The sequence below is a fragment of the Ixodes scapularis genome, unplaced genomic scaffold (assembly GCF_016920785.2).
Source record: "Ixodes scapularis isolate PalLabHiFi unplaced genomic scaffold, ASM1692078v2 PGA_scaffold2__306_contigs__length_199485367, whole genome shotgun sequence".
NCBI classification, from domain to species: domain Eukaryota; kingdom Metazoa; phylum Arthropoda; class Arachnida; order Ixodida; family Ixodidae; genus Ixodes; species Ixodes scapularis.
The window spans coordinates 44,618,255-44,637,081 of NW_024609857.1; the positions used below are offsets into that span (position 1 = coordinate 44,618,255).

At 41.3% G+C, this 18,827-nt stretch overlaps 1 protein-coding gene across 1 annotated transcript in view; it reads left to right on the plus strand.

Moving 5' to 3' along the window:
- Positions 1 to 717: 717 nt before the first annotated feature.
- LOC115332852 (MFS-type transporter SLC18B1-like) overlaps positions 718 to 18,827 on the plus strand; it is a 33,658-nt gene continuing 15,548 nt past the window's right edge. The window contains exons 1-9 of the mRNA XM_029995358.3: positions 718 to 728; positions 2,446 to 2,593; positions 10,229 to 10,297; positions 10,378 to 10,477; positions 11,798 to 11,952; positions 12,026 to 12,124; positions 12,913 to 13,001; positions 13,104 to 13,199; positions 13,368 to 13,442. Coding sequence (XP_029851218.3) covers positions 718 to 728; positions 2,446 to 2,593; positions 10,229 to 10,297; positions 10,378 to 10,477; positions 11,798 to 11,952; positions 12,026 to 12,124; positions 12,913 to 13,001; positions 13,104 to 13,199; positions 13,368 to 13,442 — 842 coding nt within the window. The remainder of the gene's footprint in view (positions 729 to 2,445; positions 2,594 to 10,228; positions 10,298 to 10,377; positions 10,478 to 11,797; positions 11,953 to 12,025; positions 12,125 to 12,912; positions 13,002 to 13,103; positions 13,200 to 13,367; positions 13,443 to 18,827) is intronic.

Here is an 18,827-nt window from a genome sequence, read left to right on the forward strand (position 1 = left end):
GCCGCCGAGCGATAAAGCGGAACTTTTATTGGTGAGCTTGGTGAAAAATAAAAGAAGGCAAAGCAAACTCGCCTATCGGCAAACCGCTATGGCCTTCGGCGGCCATGCTTGTGTGTAGTGACTCGACATTAAAAGGCGGTCTGACGTCATGTGAATAGACTCTATACGATGTTTACAAAGAAGCTGTGTTTAACCCGACCAGCTGTGGGTGTTGCGCGTGAGCAGAAACCAGGTGGCCGTGAGGTTAAGCTCCCACGGATGTCCCGTGAAGCAGCAGCGACACTGCCACGGCACGACGTCAGAGCTACGTGTGGCCTGTAGAAGAGCTAGGATGTTTTACCTTCTTGGTAAACATTAAAACGTAACAGACTCCATCGTACAGGAGGACAGTTAAACTATAGTGTGTTGATAACTTTATTTTGTTATAAGTCTCTGGTCCTTAGTTACTTCGTTAATCTATATACTGTGTAGACCAATCTTCTCCTTAAGAAAAATTAAAAAAAAAAAAATCGCTAATAGCACCAGAGGCTTTAACTGAGATATCCCGTGGTGCTGTTTTGGGTTATCTCCACTACACTTCCTTGTGCTGTAGATAAAGCTCAACCTTTTTTTTATTTTGTTGTGAACCTCACTAAGAAAGTATTATCAATTTAGATGAAATTAGGTTCACCCAGGTTGTGCTACTTCCTCAGCCAAACTGGATTTTTGCTCTTCACCATGTGTATGGGGTAAGTAAAAGACTCAATATAAGTAGGGGGTTTTGTTTTTGGTTTTTATTTTATATTTTCTTGAAGGTGACCTCATTTCCTGGACGCGGGTGTTTTTCCTTTTCATTTTAACGTCTCTCTACCAAAGCATTTTTTTTCTCATCAAACTGTTTTAGTCTTCGACCGTAAAAAGCAAAAAAACACACACACACACACACACACACACACACACACACACACACACACACACACACACACACAAAAGATAATCAAGCCTAAGCCGGGCGGCACAAAAAGGAAATTGAGCGAACACCCATTGAAGACTTCGGGAGCTTTGAACCCCTTAACTACGGCGTCCAAAAGGGGAAGGGCAACCCTGAGCGAGGACACACGGAGGGCAATGGGGACACAACCATCGGAATAAGAGAAAACTTAGTGGAGGTTAAAATAGTCGTTGAGAAAAATAAGACACGAGAACGAAGAATCCCAAATATAAGCCAAAAATGTATTTCAATTAACAGCTTACATTACATTGAACGAAATTTGAAATAAATTCGTGTTCCCTCAAAATATTTATTTTGTAATGCATAGAACCTTTTTATAGAATGTTCACAGTTCCATGTCTCCCTTTCGGTTTTTGAACTATCTCTCGAAAGGCCGCTGCCGTTCGTAACCTAAGTGCTTGTTTCAATATCATCTGATATAGCCGTACGTGTATTCCTCACACAATTTCAGGCAGTCAAAGGGAGGTGAAAGGGAATTGAAGCGGAATCCCCTTCAAGCCCTAGTTAGGCAACCGAAGATTCGCAAAATTAATCCTCCACACTTTTTTTTTATATAAACTGTCATATTCCTCGAGACTGCGAATAATTTTAACTGCCTCTTAGCACCCCAAAGATAGAACGGCTAATCAATGCAAAAGTTACCGACACCTTAAAAAACGCCGGACGTGTTTGATCATCATCTCACTTTTTGCTTTGTGGTTTGATCATTTGTGGCTTTATTATACAGCATGTAAACTAACGCTTCTAAGGCACTTTAGACGACCCGCGAAAATCTATCTCTCATAAATTATAGCGCAGCAATTTATTACAGAGGTGCAAGCTGTTGGGGGTTGTTTGCGGTGAAACAGTAAAAAATAAGTTACCTCATTAAAAAAAGTAAAATAAAACCCGTCTTGGGTAAAATACGCTTCGCAGATAATGCACGTGTAAGGAGAAGTGCAGCCGACAGATGGCGTACGCCGCGTCTAGAGAGCGCCGCGCGATTCGGACGATCACGCAAAAGAACCCGAATCGGCCGGCGCTCCCACGACGCGTCGTGCGCCATCTGTAGGTAGCACATCTCTTGATTCTTTACGCGTGCATTGTGGGCGAAGTGGCAGCGTAAATTGCCAAAAACACGCTTTTTTTCATTTAAGCGTTGCAAGTTTATTTTTGTGATTTTTGTTTATCGTAGACTTCCATCACCAGCCTGCACTTCTGTAGTAAATTGCAGCGTGATACATCAAGAAACCGATTTTTGCGGGTCGTCTTAAATGCTTTCGAAGCGTCAGTTTCTATGCTGTATTATGAGCTAATCTCTTTGGCTCCGGAAAAAAAATGAAAAATGCTGGGAACACACTGTGTGTGTGTGTGTGTTTTTTTTCACTCTGGGGGGAGCTGTTAGTGACAATAACGCCGTTTGACGCTTCTTTTTTCTGAAACATTTTCTCCGGAAAACGGTTTTTGTGTTTCAGAAGTGCGTACTGGAGTTCTAACGGGACCACCTTCTTTTGGATATGTATTGTGTTGTCCGCTGCCGGAAGTTTCACGGAAGCAATATTTACGGTTATGTTGTACGCCGACATCACCAATCGTTTCAAGAAGGAAAGTGGCTTGATGATTGTAAGTGTTTTATTTTATTTTTTTAGATCTTGCAATGTTCTCCTAAGAAATCCTGCTTGAGGCGCGCTTAAAGATTTTGATTATGCTATACGCACTGCATAGAACACACATTATACGACCTACAAAATCTCCGTTTTAGATTATCTGCGTGGGTATTCGTGTTCGAGTGTTTGTAGTGAGTAGTTTCTTTTTTTTTTTTTGTATAGTATACGAGTATATATATATTTTTAGTCGCCGTATATTTCAAGTGCAGCCGGATTTTTTCTTATTTCTGAATTCTGCATGAATTTTATGGAAGTTGGGCTTAAATTTATTTGCGACAGAGTATCCGCCTTGTGAAAAATGCATTTCGTTCAACGTGCGGGGCCTAAAAAGTTTATCAGGGTGGCGTGTCGGCAGTTTAGCCTCAGTGCGTTCTTTGCTGATTACAACACACATCTAGTTGTATTCGCGGGCTCTGATGGTCGCCATTTATTTAATAAAACTACCTGAAAATTGTGTACAACCTTTAGAATAATTAACGATAAGTTCTCAACCTTTGGCATCTGATCCCAAACAGCCAGCACAACTTTTTGACGGAGAGTGAGCATATGGGGATGCGTAAATTATTGTCGTCATGATAATATCACGGCTCTAGTTTTTCCTCAAATACCCAGTATTATACTCCTTATGTAATGTCACTGACGTAACCTTAAATTAAAATAAATTGCAAACATAAAAGTTCCAAGAATAAGCAGCTCGCTACATACATTTCTACAATCTTGGGGACCAGAAAAAACGAAGCTGGCTCAAAAAGGTTCCTACATCTGTGTTCCTCAACAATATTAAAAAAAAGAAATTGTTTCGAGTATTTCACCTATAAATATTCCTGAAGTGCAAACAAACTATTTAATGGAACAACCTTCCATGATCAATGGGGTATATTACCACATAGATTTAAAGTTAACATGTTTGACATAACTCTGTCTGGTTGGGATGAAATTATCCAGCATCTCTACCTTTCGAACGCACCTCGATATTAAAAAAGCCTGCCGAAACTTCCATGTGGTTTTCCGAATCCTTTGTCTCAAACATGTCGTCCAAACACCAGAGGGACACAACATCTTTGAATTGGCAGAGCACGAATTCATGAATGCCATGCCACTGTACGGCAAAAGGAACAGGACCTGTTTTTCACACGTCGACAGCTCGAACACCGCATCCCAAACGTGCTGCCATCTTTGCTATTCTTCACCGAAAGCTTCGCCTCCACTCCTTCAAACACCATGAATCTCAGAAAAATCTTTCGAAGCCGAGGGGCAAATGTGAAGGAAGATACGGCGCCAACAGTAGTGAGGCTTATGTTTTAGCGAAGGTCCACGGCTTCAACGTGACAACAAGGAGGCCAGCTCTATTAAAAATAGTTGCTTCCATAGATGACATCGCGTGCCGGGATCCAAGCAACCAGAAAAGTGATCGGACTACTATATCATTATTTACAACATCAGCGACAAAACCTGTAAAAAGGAGAAGGAACAACACTCGGAGATCTCCAGGGTGGTGCCAGAAATGTGCTTCTGCCAGCGAAAAAGAGGCAACTAGATCATCGTGTTAGATCAAGATGCCTACAAACAGAAAGTCCGGGGTATTCTTAGGAGCTCTGCTTGCGTAAACCGCAATGGGTGCATCCTTCTCCGTTACCATGTTAGTCCTGACGATGAAATGTATCGAACAAAATGCATTGCAATCTTTCGACACAAGCCCCAAATTGTTCTTACGATACGTGGACGACTGCTCCTGGAATCTAGAGAAGTCGGAAGCCGACTAGTTCCTCACGCATTTTAACTCTATCGAGCCCGCGATCCAGCTTACCATGGAACGCGAAGGGGACCTTACCGATTTTCGATGAACTGGTGAAAAGGCCAGAAGAAGATGTGACATTTACAGTACACAGGATGCCAACTAACACTAGAGGCTATCTTCGTCTTGACTCTTAGCAAACTATATGTCACGAAGCGTCGGTGTTTCAGACGCTTCATTCCAAAGTGAAGACGATTGTACATCTGATGCTGACAAACGAACGAAGGAGCAAACTATTAATGCTTATCTTAAGAGTGGATGTGGGGCTTTAGAGTAATGTTCTTAATTATGAAAGAATACTTATATTATACGTTGATATAACACATCTCACACCGAATTCAAATATGCAATCAGATATTGAATATCTTTAGTAAAACCCGAGTTACAGGAGATCGGTCTAATTTGATTAGGTCATTCGTTACGTGTTGTTAAAGAGACAATATTCGTAAATTATCCAAATTTTTAATGCAACTGCATTCACAAAGGTGTAATTTGTGCGGTGATGCTATTTTAGATCCCGCCTGACAGGGTTTTGTTCCTAAACAATATTGAAGTCGTAGTGTAAAACACACGCTTTCTCGTTATATAAAAAAGTCATTAATCGGATAGAACTAAGTTAGAAGACTATAAAGTAGCATCACCGCACAGCTCATTCTTTCGGATTAAAATGGCACCAAACGTGTTAATATTGTCGAAGACAGACTTCATAAAACGCCTGTAAGGAATCGGTACCTATGAAACAAGTGTGAAGAGAGAAGAAAGCACCTGAAGTGTGTGTATTCCTACTGAATGTTCGTAGAAACTTAAGCTTCATTTTCGTCATATCTTAAAATTATATAGATCAATATTATTTGGTACACAGCTTAGTGGGAATGCCTAAATATCGTGCAAAAATGCTCCAAAAGCCGGGTGAATTCATGATTGAAAAGATTTACTCCGACTTACCATAGCAAATTAAATACAAAAAGGTATATTCATCTCAAAGGATCTATCATATATGTATATTTTGCTGTTCTTGTTTAGAATTGAAAATATGTACTGCGCTTTAAACATGTTTCAGTGTAAAATGCTCTGCAAATTCAACCTGCAGCTGAAAAAAAAGAAAAGAAACAAGCTGATTGTTTCGGTAAAGTATACTGCACCACATTGCCGTGCTTTTTATTAAATTGTGTGTTGCTTTAATTTGTCCCATTCGAAAACACAGCGCTTCAAATTGTACTATGTATACCCTTCAGATCAACATTTTTGTCAACAGCTGCCGCGGCCTCCATTACTTCTACGTTCTCTAAAACGTACTTATAATTTTATACTTTAATTTGTGGCCAAGTTCAAGTTTGAGATATATGACTCTATAAACACTTCTATTAAACAGTAGTTCAAAGCTTCAACCGTGTCCTTCCTGTGACGAGCCCGCCCCTCGTGCTTATTTCAAATGTCGCTGCTCAATATATGAGCGAAGTGAAACACAACTCCCCAAAAAGAAACGAACACAACTCCTCGGTTTGCGCCCTCGGGGTAGTATACCGAACGCAATACCTCAGCGCTTCGAGCATGCAGCACCCGGACATTTTCCTTGGCCTCGCTCGAGTCAGCTTTCGCCGCTTGTTGCAAGGCAAGGAGGGTTAGAGGTAAGTAAAGTGCGCAACTCTTCGTTAAACGTTCTCCAAGTTGAAAGAGCGAGTCCCGCGCGATTGGACAACTGGAGGTACATATCATGGAGTGACGAGGTCTGAAATGAGTGCATGCGAAACCCAAAATGCAAACGAGCGTGACGAGCGCAGTTTGGAGGGACTAATCGCTTTTACTCGCTGCTGACGCAGGAAATAGAGATTGACTTTGGTGGCAAAACTAATGCCGTAGATTTTAAAAGCCCTGTGGCAGGTGCACAGAAGCCTTATTGAACGCAAACCCGGGAGACGAAGGCTCCGATGTCTAAACAAAATCTGATGCCCGTGAAGTCGTAGCGTGCGGCGCTGGTCACCGGATAACGCTGTCTTCAGCGACGCCCGTCTGAAGAGCGCCGATAGAACTTTATCTGACGGCGGCTAAGGGCGCACTATCCCTGCATAAATAAATGTTATTCTCTTAGCGCGTGTGTGTGGTCTAGTGTACCAACCTTACACCCTGGCTCAAGTAAAAATAAAAGCAAAGCGTGTAGAATTGTGTGCAACGTGATTCTTGGTTGTGTTTCAACTCCCGCTTCCTTGGGCTCATTGAAAGAGAGAGAGAGGGGGTTGAGTGAGATAAGACGTTCAGCGTTCAGTGCGGACGTAACTTTAGCCACCGCGTAAAGAGAGACATGGTGTGAGTTCTTCAATTTAGAACTGCACCATCCACAAACCTTGTTTAGTTTCATCGTCGCACAACGCTCATCAGCTATCGCAGCGACTTACAGCGTCGACAGAGTTTTTTATGTTGATTACCTCAGTAAACACAATAAAAAATTTACAAAGCAGAGGAATTTCCGCAGCGTGCAAGATCTTGGTGTGAGCCCCCTAAAGAAGATTTTGCACCAGGAGACATCTGCAGATGTAAAGGAAACAGACTGCCTCTGCCAGAACTGTTTCCAGCACTTTAACCGTGAAATAAAGCATGTGCAAGAAACCTTTGACGGTGTGGAGGACGCGTTTCTCCGAGATATTGAGGCCGTCGCGAAGCGGAAATGTTACCTACTGCCCACAGAGGTGTCACCACTGAATCCATGAAGTCAAATAAGAAGCCTTTGCAGAGAATGCTACGGAAAAAGAAACCAAGCCGAAATATAAAATGCCATAATCACCGATGTTCGTACGGGGACTCGAGCGACATATGGCCCATCCGACGTCTCAGGACGATCGCGAGGGCGCTGCAACAGGTGCAGAGAGTGGACGCAGAAATTTCCACTCACATACGCTGCATTTGCTACCCACTAAAACGCTGCCGGCTGCGGACGCTCCTTCCCCCATCTGTGACGAGGAAAGAGATTGAAAGTATTGCGCCGGACACAACTCGGTACATCATCGACAATTCACGGAAACTGAGAGATAACCATGATGTGTGGTCGATACCGGATCCTTACTCAAGAGGAAAGGTGCGCGAAGAAGAGTTTTTCTTGCTCTTGAGTTTTACACTAAGGACGAACCGGGCTGCTGGAAACAAAATCCTAACTTGAAAGACGTCGTTTCTGTGTTGACCCAAGTGTTTAATGACAAGGTCAATTCGTGAGGGGTTTTGTCTGTTTAGAAGCGCACACATTACAAATGGCATCACTGGATGGATGGATGGATGGATGAATACGGCTGAGCCCTTTGGATCGGGCGGTAGCTTACGCCACCTAAGGTTCGCTCCTTGCGACCCTGGCGGGTCAAGTGTGCAACCAAGAAATAAATTTTCGTATATATATATTGCGGAGATTTCAAGCTTTACATTGCAGCTTTTGAAAGCGTCACCAGCAAGAACGTCAACAACGAGGACCTGGACTCCAAGTACATTTCTACTCTGCCAAACAATGAATGCCGACTGGGTAACTGCGTGAGATGTGGTAAGGATCGCCATTTTACGCTTTAATGACTTGACATTACAGAAGAAGCAAAGGTTCTGGCTTCGGTGCGGGAATCTGGCAATCTGATTAAAAAAACGTTGGACTCAGTGGCATTTATAGAAGAACTCCAGACACTGGTAGGTAGGTGGATCCTTCATAATCATATCAGGCAAGTTCAAGGGAAAGCCATATACGTGAAAAAGCGGTGCAAACAAAAAGGAAGCTTCGTGCTACATTTCGATTTCGCGGAGAATCAGACTGTTCTGCTGCCAGATGAAGCCCGGGCCTACCGGTGGCACAAAAACAAGTTTCAGTATTTACATGCGTTGTAACTACTCGAAAATCGCACGAGTCTTCGCCGTCATCAGCGACTATGTCTGTCACAACTCTGCCTACGCCTGCTTTGCATTCATGAAAGTCAGGTTGGCTTGTTGACAACGCTCCTGTTCACTCGCAATTGACTTGAGTCAGCGATGGAGCAGCGAGCAATTTTAAAAACGGATATCAACTGCACGATTTTAGGAAACTAAAATGTCCTCTAGCCCGGTGGCTGTTTTCTGCGAGAGGAGACGGCAAAAAGTCGTGCGATGGTGGAGGAATTGTAAAACATCAAGCCACTCTACACAACCTGCGACAGCCAGCAAGCATGGTGATACGAAACGCCCAAGACATGTCAAGTGTATTGTCTCAGCGGCTCTAGGGAGTCAAGCTGATTTACTCAGAAGCAGGCCAGCTAATGGAGTTTTGAAAACGGAAAAAGGAAGGATGGAGAAACGTGCGCACCGTCGTTGGAATGCCAAAGTGGCATGTATGGCAAAGTCACACAGTGGGGCTGAACTTGGAACTCACTGGCTGTCGCACCGCAGAGAGCATAATGGCGATCATCTTTTTTACAGTGCCCATTACATAGTGTAGGCGTGGTTTCCGGGTTTTTTGTTAACGGAAGTGAAGTGTTAATTGTATGACCCAACCGAAGCGCTATATGTCAGGTTCCGACCTCGACGGCGCCAACCGAGGTTTTGGGCTTGTAATTTGTGTTTTATTTAAAATTGACATGTATTGCAAATTTGCACAACAGGACTGAACTTAAAACTGACTTTTTCTCGGACCGTACAGCACCTAATTAGCGGTGATGTCAAATACTGCTCGAACATGCTGAGTGCTCACCGCGTTTAGTATTGTGCATTTGTTAGGGAGTGAAGTATTGACTTTTGGTTCCAATAAGTTGTTTTCGGTTCCTACCTCTAGAGTGCAAGCCGGGCTGTTGTGTTTCTTTGTTTCTGGGAAGTTGTGTTTGAGGCCACGCGTATACCGAACAGTGACATTTGAAATAAGCACCAGGGGCGGATGAAGTTAAAGCATTGAACTCCTGCTTCGTAGATGTGTTTATAGGGTCATATCTCGCAAAATTGAACTTGGCCACAAATTAAACAAAATATAAAATGATCATAAGTTTTATTTTGCAGAACGCCGGAGTAATTGAGGCCGCGGCAGATATTGAAGAACATGTTGATCTGGAGGGTATACATAGTACAATTCGAAGCTCTGTGTTTTTGACCGGGACAAAATAAAGTAACATGTGTTTAATAAGGAAAAAGGGCGATATAATGTAAAATGCTTCGCCAAAGTTTTAAAAAAATTGAGTTTTTTTTTTAGTAGCACGTTGAACTTGTGGTACTTTTTGTTTTCAGCTATGTTTAGAGCACTGTAAATCATTTTCTTATACGTCAGAGCGACACCTTATATGTGGAAAAAAAAGCTTATGTGAAGAACCTGTGAAAAAAATTTAAACGATATATCTTATAAACTTTGCGAGACAACATATCACAAACATAAGGTAAAAACGTCAATGTAGCCATGTTTGGGCATTCTTTACGCACGAAATAGAATTTTTAGAAAAGTATAAATTGTTTTATGCATTGCCACTTTAGGCTACTATTTGAGCGGACTTCCTGAGTATTTTATTGTTTGTTTTTTGCCTATTGCGTGCCGTCAAACTGGTAGAATTAACAAAACGCAAAAACGGGTTTGCTGCCTGTATGTAGACTTGTTTTGTTTTCTCGAGAAATAAAATGTTTCTCGCAAGACGTCTTGTGATTCCTTTCCCTCCACACATTGGGGAGTAACATATTAAATTCGAAGAAAACAAAAATTTCAACTGGACACACGTGCATGATCTTTTCTAAACACCAATCTGCATGATATGTATGTTTTTTTTCGCTTCTATCAATTGTACATGTAAGTTGTTGGTTGACCGTGTATTCTTTTATTTTTAGTCATTACTGCAATTATTGGATCATTGCGGAAACCTGGTTGGCGTCAGCCTAGGCGGAATTTTGGTTGACGTAAGTGAATTTGCCATTCGTGCGTCTACGCTCCTTAAAAAGCCTGTCGCTATCAAAACTGTGAATTTGTCTTGTTCCAGTTTTGGTCCTACCCAATGCCATTTTACGTCTTTGGGGCTGCCCTCACACTTTCATCTCCTTTCATCGTGAAATTTCTACCTAAAGGTAACAATATGAATGGTGGCTCACAGTGCAAAAAGTATTTTCGCATATTAACACCTGTAACCCCGTCTCTCCATGTTCCCCACATTCCCTGCATCTTCAAGAGCATTGCAGTTCAAAAGTAATTAAAACTGCCACTCGACAGTTGTATTGCACGTGACTTATGCATGTACTACATCAGATGCTTTATTTGAAAAAGAAAGTTGTATCAAAGCATGAAATGCTTTTTCACGGATCCCCCTAATCCCAACATTTTCTCCGACGGTTCATTCTTTCGTTGGTGCGTTGTCCGCTAAATTTAGTTCGGAAATTATCGTAACGTGACCTATACTATACATCGATTTGGTTTCAACGCAAAATTTGACTGGGACATTGATGTCACGTGACCTGACGTCACGTGACCTATTACACCAATTTAGTTTCTTACTAAACTTATTGGGTGAATTGACGTCGCGTGATTTTGTAACTGAGCCAGTTTCCCTCTTAAATATAATGGAAAATTATTAAAAGCCCGGGTTCTTCACTGTTTGTAGGAACTGTCAAATGTCTTCGAAACGAATTCACATGATCACTTCTTTAATATTGCGTTTCATTAATTATACGTAGAACTCTCAAGCTAAAGGTCGCGATGTATTTTTTTTTTTAATTCATAAAATTGTCAGTGTGTTTTTTATAGCTTTCACAATTCCGAGTTCAGTGTTTCGGAAACTAATTAGTTTCTTCATTTCGATGGCCATAAGATAATTAAAACTTCAAGGTACGGTGTTAATAAAGTAGCTGTCTGATTAAGATGGATGTAATTAAGCATATACTAGGATGGACTAGTAAGTATACAAATAAATAAATATATAAATATTATGCGTCAAATTACGGGACGACTGGAGCGAGCTTTTTCACTTACAATCGTTTCCAGCCTTGTAGTTCCTGTATCCAGTGTGTGGGACGAAGCAAAATGACACAATTAATCCCAGGAATATTTTAAATATATAGAGAAGTCAAAACCAAAATGGTTGAAACATGACCACACCCGGTGTGGGCAAACGCAAACTGGTTTGTAAACAGCGTGTCGGTCTATAACGTAATTTTGGATTGTTCCAGAGCAGTAACATGATGCTATATACTACGCCCTGTATGTATTAAGGTGTCGGTTACTGTCACTGAAAAGAAACACGTAGGCTTAACATGTCAAGTAATGTGATTCGGCGTTATGAACAGAAGACGAAAGTAATAACATGCAATACTGTAAATTAGGTAAGTCAATAAGTAAGTCAAGCAAACAAAAAAAAACAATAAAATGTCAATAATTGTGCTTCGGTGTGTGGTTTTAATTACTTTCAGATGCAAGTTCCCCAAGTATAGAGGAAGAAAAATCCAGCACAATCCTTTGGAAACTTTTGTGTGACCCTTTATTCCTTGTAGACATGGTGACGATCACGATGTATTGGTCAATTACCGGTTTCAACTCAACAACACTGGAGCCCAGTCTTCGACTGGTTGGGGCATATAACATATTGAAACTGTAATAACCGTTAAGTTTTGTTTTTGATGATGTTTTCCTTTTTTCAGTTCCACTACAGCAATAGCAAAGTTGGCAATGTCTTCGCTCTTCAGTTTTTATCTTCTATAATTGGAAATATCATTGCCGGTGCCTTCTGCCACTTTAAGGTACATCAGCTTGCTGAATAGAACGAAGAATCTTCATAACCCGCAATATATAATGTCAAATGTGCATGCAGGTATCATTCACTCATAATACCGCGTTTGAGTTTGCCTCGGTGAGAATACTCAAATTTTTCAAGAGCGTGTGAGACCTATAGGGGCTATCATTATTACACGCGCTCTGTCAATTCTGCGTAATAAACCGTTGAGATTTCTCTTTTAACGGATGGGGCTGCATTCTTGTCAGCGTTCTTCTATACAAGATGTATATAATTTCTGCTAAATAAGACTTCATATCTTCCGCGGCACGGCCTGTACATTTCACGAACCAATAATTAATATGAAGCCAGCGGCTTCTAGCGACCTACTGCCCCAAAACCATCCGCATCAGTGAATTTTGGTAACTATGTCCCATTTTGTCTTACGAGAACTGTGTTCTTCGGTTGTGGTATATCAGTTTTGGATGCGCAGGACCAAAAATGCAAGCGAAATGACCAATGTTTAATTATTATTTTAATTGTACTTGAATAGGCACCTGAACTAGCGTAGTTTTTTTTTTTTCAGACAAATAAATTTTATGTACAAGTAGAATCTCAAGTAGAAGTTGAGCAAGATACGGTGAATAATAAACCCCCATACGGTTTTACGTATAAATATTTTCCTTGTGCAGGCGCTATTAAAACTTCCGATTAAAAGCAAACATATTTGTAAGCAAACACTAACTAGTTGGCCAATTAAAATCTGTCTTTGATGTTTGATATGAATCACATAATGTTTTGCTTCGGGCATTTAAGATGGAGGCATTCTATGGCTTCATTGGACAAATCTTTGCCACGCTTGCTTTTCTAATTCTGGGACCCGCGCCATTTATTCCTTACGAACGGTAAGAATGGTTTCTGAACACGCCCGGACCATTGCTTCTTAGTTTCTTACTCGCTATGTAAAAAAAGGAAGCAAAACATAATATTTTTTTTTTATCGTCCAGAGCTCTGTGGATGATCTACCTGGCGCAAATCTTCACTGGACTCGCCACATCGGCGATGTTTGCTTGCGCATACAGTCAAGCACTGAGGGTTGCAAAGTACGTACCACGAAAGAAAGAAGAATTATATGGTTGTGTCACATTGCCGCATATACACACGGTTACTAAATTGTTTCCTTTCATGAGTGTGTTTGGTGTTTTTTTGTTTTTTTTTTTTGCCGGAATATATTCCATACTTTGCAAGGAAACATATTTCGTTTTGTTTAGGTGGCGTGGCTACTCTGACAACATTCAAACAAACGGTTTTGTGTCCATTAGCGTCCAAGCAAGCATGGTCATTGGGTGAGCACCCTAGTGTTTCGAGTTTTCTTTCGAGCAGGGCCTCGTTTTTTACAAAAAGGTTTTTACTTCGACTTAGCATATCAACCAGGGACTCAAACCAAAAAATATAACATTTCGTATTAGGGTTACGGTTAACGTTTCCTGTTTATATCAGTTTCGTTTCGTTTTTTTGCGGTTTTAATTTTTACAGTTTCGGTCACCGGTTACACGCTCCTAAAAACCGGTGTATTTCGGTTTCTCCAATAACTTGCTTTAATGAAATGCTAGACAGCTGTTTTATAACAAACGGGTTAAAGTAGTCCCACATATTCAACGACTGGAAATTCAGGGAACTCAGAAACGTCTTAGTCTTCTATTTGTATAAAAGCGGCAGACGTTTCTAGCTCCAACGCTTGTTCATTACATCTCCTTGCATTATATGGTATGATACCCGAGCATACACGTTACTTCCGCTACTCTGGGATCATCGCACTCCATAGAACTAAAATTAAAATAAACATCGCTACTCTTTTGTTTGGCAGCGTTTGTAAACAACCTTCTAAAAGTCCCCTCTCGGTGCTGGAGAACCATGTGCACCTTCTCGTCGCTATAGCCTATTTGGAACCTAAGATATGCAGAAGAGTCTTCGCCCACACTGAAGGGAGGAGCAGAACTATTCGCGATTCCATTTCACTATAGGTGGCGCCGCTCGTTTTCTAAAATGCGGTTATAGTGATGGTCGCAGATGCCTGCCGGTATACCAGTTGCTGATCCTGACTACTGTGCTGGCTTCATTCAGTGACACAAATTATTCCTGCTTATACGAGGAAGCTAGGGTGTTTTGAGCGCAGGTCAGCTCTTTATCCTGAAAACGAGAAGGGTGTTTAGCGTAATATTTACGCCAGAAGGCACGTTTTAATTCTGGTTGCAAACCGAAACTATCCTCTATTTTTTCTTTCACACGCCCAGATGTGTCTAACAGCGCAAATATTGAGCTAAAAAAGTTGTTGGCGGAAAATTTATTTTGTGGGATACGTGTTTTATCCAGGCATTTCAAAATATTTTGGAGATCTCAGTATCCCTCTAAAGACAGGGTCTTTAATACACCTTAAATATAACAATATATCCTATTTGTTGAAAAAAGCAGTGCTGATATTTGTGTGTTCTTGCTGTCTTTTCTCGCTCAGATAAATGCCACGTGAAAGAATGAACTGTGTGCCTTTTAATGGGTTTTGGGGCAATTATATGATTAATTGCTTTAACATTATCCTCAGCACAACAATAACAGAATCAATCTAAATTTTACAAAAATATCGCCGCGGGTTTTGAGTTTAGAATATGTTCACAAAACATATAAATTAAGAAACGCTGTTCTTACTACAAAAAACACAAGACTGAATCCGAGTCAGGCAGCAGAAGTTCGTGTGTTTTTTATATCATCGTTTGACGGGTATAACTGTCTATTACATCCAGTGTTTGACTCTTTGTCTATCTTGATAACGATCTCAGAGTTTTTCATAAGCTAAAAAGAAAACAAAATGAGACCTTTCTAAAAATATGATGGTTAAATGGCGTATTTTTGTGGTTGTGGAGTTCATTGGGGGTCTACGTTGCCGCAATTTGTATTAATACTAATATTCATACAATTAAAAAATTTTATTACGCGTTTTTTCAAGCTGTAATATAATTGGTTGCTTATGATCTTATGATTATGATCAAATTAGCGACTTTTGACAATTGGCAATCCTTCCAAAGTCGCCGGCCGCCAATCCTTCCGGACCAAACGCCCCGAAATAAAAAGAAAAGGAAAGAAAACAGAATCTGTTCTTAATATTTTTTAATGCCAATCGTTCCGGAACATTTGGTTTCATTAATTTGAAGCGCCGTCGTTTTGCCAATCTCAGCTTTCCAGTTCGAAGAACGCCTACCCGCTTGCACGCCTGCTCAATGCAGCACGTTTCGTTGCCGTCGGAAACCGTTGAAGCAGTAGTGAGTTTTAATATTGCGTATACGAGCGAACGCAACCGTGCACTGTGTATTAGAGTTAGCGTTGCGTGATCGACACCGCGCGTGCGCGAAGCCTGAAATAGCGGTATTGGATTAGAGCTTGGCGACGACACGCAAGCGCAAAGTGGAGCACGCGACTCTAACGCAAACACACAGCGCTTGCGTCTGCTTCTATACGCTATACTAAAAAATACAATCTCATACCGGTTGTAGTAGCACTTCATTGGGACATTGAAGAGTGTTGTTTGCATTCGACAACGACATTTCGCGAGCCACGATCACGAGCAGTCGCTCCGCTCACCAGTGTGCTTCCCGTTTCCGCCGCGGGAGAAGGAGCAGCGAGCTGGAAAAGCAAATACCCCTCTTGTAATAAAATACTGCTCAGTGGAATAAAGTAATAAAATTGAGATCTGGGATTGCTTTTTAAATTCAAACATAATGTAAATGCAATAGCGGAAAACAAGAAAAACTAAGGACACGAACGAACAACACAGAAAGCTGTAAAAATATGTCCCGTGTTTTTCGTTCCTTTCCCTAGCCTTCGTTGTTGTGCGATGTTACACCTACGTCACGTTTGCTATTTCCAAGCAACTGCATGCGGTTACAGATGCGCTCGTCTTTCGCTGTCCGAATCTTGGACGCTAGAAATATTGTGCATATATATATAAGAAAAAAAGTGGGGACGCATTTCATACTATAATAATAATAATAATTCTTTATTTTCTGTGCCCAGAAACAACTTTTCAGTCTCCACTGTGGTGCACAAAATAATAAAATACAAATACCGCAAAAACTAAAATACTTAATACAATACCACAAAAAAAAAAAAATCTCATTCTGGCGAATGACAATCATTCACGAACAAGCAAGGTAAATTCCCGAAGACACATGAAAATATCCAGGTGATGTTCCTTATTCAAGGCCAATTGAATCCGTGACAAATGGGATACAGGGGACAAGCAAGATGGATAAAACGTTAATGCATTCCGGCTGGCTCTTGATGTAATATGGAAGTCAATGGATCGTAGTACATCCATTGACCTGACGTGACCATGAACAACTTTATGAAGAAAAACAAAGTCTCTGGACTGCCTCCTCATGGCAAGTTGATATTATGCAAAACGGTGAAGTAGCGTTTCATAATGATACAAAGACCTCCTTCCAATATAGCTGTCATACACAATTCTTATCAGCCGCTTTTGTACATTTTCGATTTCAGTTGCCTGACCAAGAGATAATGAATTGCAAATTACCGAGCCAAATTCTAACCGTGATCTAACTAGTGACTTAAACAAATGCAACAACCAAGACGGTGATGAGAACCGCCGACATAACCGAGAAATAATGCCTAACACTCTTAACGCAGCATTAACAGTCATAGACACATGTTCTTTGAAAAAAAGTGAGCTGTCAATACGGACTCCAAGATTCCTCACAAAAGGCACCCGGGGTATCAAGGCGCCTTCAATGCTGTAAGAAAAAGAAATGGATTCACGCTTTCTAGATACTGCAATATGTTTAGTTTTCTCGGGATTAAACGACAAGTGGTTTTTGAAGCACCAATTTGAAACATGTCTTATGTCAGGTTGAAGACGAGCGCAATCCAATACTGACCTCACACTTAAAAATAGTTTCACATCATCGGCAAAGAGAAGACTTTTTGCGTCACCAACACATGAAAAAATATCATTTATGAACAAAATAAACGAAAGCGGTCCCAGGATGGACCCCTGGGGCACCCCGGATTTACAAACAAACTTATCGGAGTAGCATTCTTCAACACGATCAGAGTTTCGACGACCTTTTATATAACTAGAAAACCATGTGCACAGATGTGGGCTGAAACCATGCAGAGCTAGTTTTTGTAGAAGTAAATTGACTAACACGGTCGAACGCTTTCGACATGTCAAAATAAATTGCATCCACCTGTCCCCTACTGGACACAATCGGCGTTGAGAAATTTACAAATGAGCATAAGTTCGATTCTACCGATCTCACCTTTAAAAATCCGTGCTGAGCTTCAGTTATCATCGGGCTCAGATAAAAGTAAAGATGCTTATGGACTACTTTTTCAAATAGTTTTGCAAATCCACATAACTGTGGCACCGGCCGGTAATTATTAACCAATGTAGAATTGCCGCATTTAAAAATAGGCACATCTGCGGAGAATTTCCAAAGTTCGGGGAAATAACCCTGTGCAAGAGACAAGTTGAAAATATGCGATAAAACTCGAGCGAAAATAGAACAACAACCTTTTATAATAAAACTGGGTATGCCATCAATGCCGGTTGATAGTTTGGGTTTCAGTTCTTTTATAGGCAACCTGCAATGCTGTTTGGTTTGGCGCCATCTAGCGACTGAAGCAAGAAATATTGGGTACCCCTGGGAGTGGCGCCTGCATTGTTCAAACGTGAGCTATTACTCTGGTGGCGCCGCTGAGCCTAGTGTCTGAAGCAAGAAATACTGGGTATCCCAGGAAGCCGTGATCGCGTAACGTGCCAGTACAGCGGAAGCTACGGCTCTAGCGGGCCAATCGGAACGTGACTGCGTATCACCGGAGCGCGCCTCAACTCCGAAGAAGTATCAGGCTTTTCGCTGCGTCATGCTCCAATATGTGTGCGTTGCGCTCGTATACGTCGCGCATTTCGAAGCCTTCGGCACGCAATGTGGGGCTTATCGTTCGCCGTTTGCCAAGTTACAACGAGATAGGATGTAACCGTGCGCTGTCACCCTGCTGGCGCCGCCTGGCCGTTGCCGGCTGCCTATAGCTTCTAAAATGTCTTCAATGCAAACAGTGAATGTAGACAGATAATCGGAGCACTCAACATCAACACAAATAAAAGAGCAGCTCGCGGGAAAAGAAGAATACCAGGAACTGAAATACTCAGCAAAACGAGTTGCAATATCGGCCCGGGAACACAGATAACCATTATCGTCTCGGAGGCAAATATTTGACTTATTTTCACGGAAATGTTGCTTCATAAAGCGACAAAGTTTTTTGGGATTTTTCTTTAGGTTATACTCGATGTCATGTAGGTACAAGTGGTTATCTTGTTCGTACATTGTTTTGACCAAACCGCGATAAATGCTGAACTTCTGATACCACACATCAAATCCCATTTTCTTTATACAAACGATGACAGTGCAGCTTCTTTCGTAAGGCGATTTTTAACTCTCTTGAAAACCAGCAAGGGTAATGGGAAGAGCGCGTAAACCGTTTCGGTATAAAAATATTCACTGCATTTTTGACAAGAGATGTCAAGGTGTCTGTAGCTGAATCAGCTATATGGTTATTTGACAGATCCGGCCAGTCATACTGCTCGATATATTTGTACAAGCCAAGATAATTACGTCGAGAATGGCAATACGCTGCAGAACTTCTATTAATACGAGGCCTGC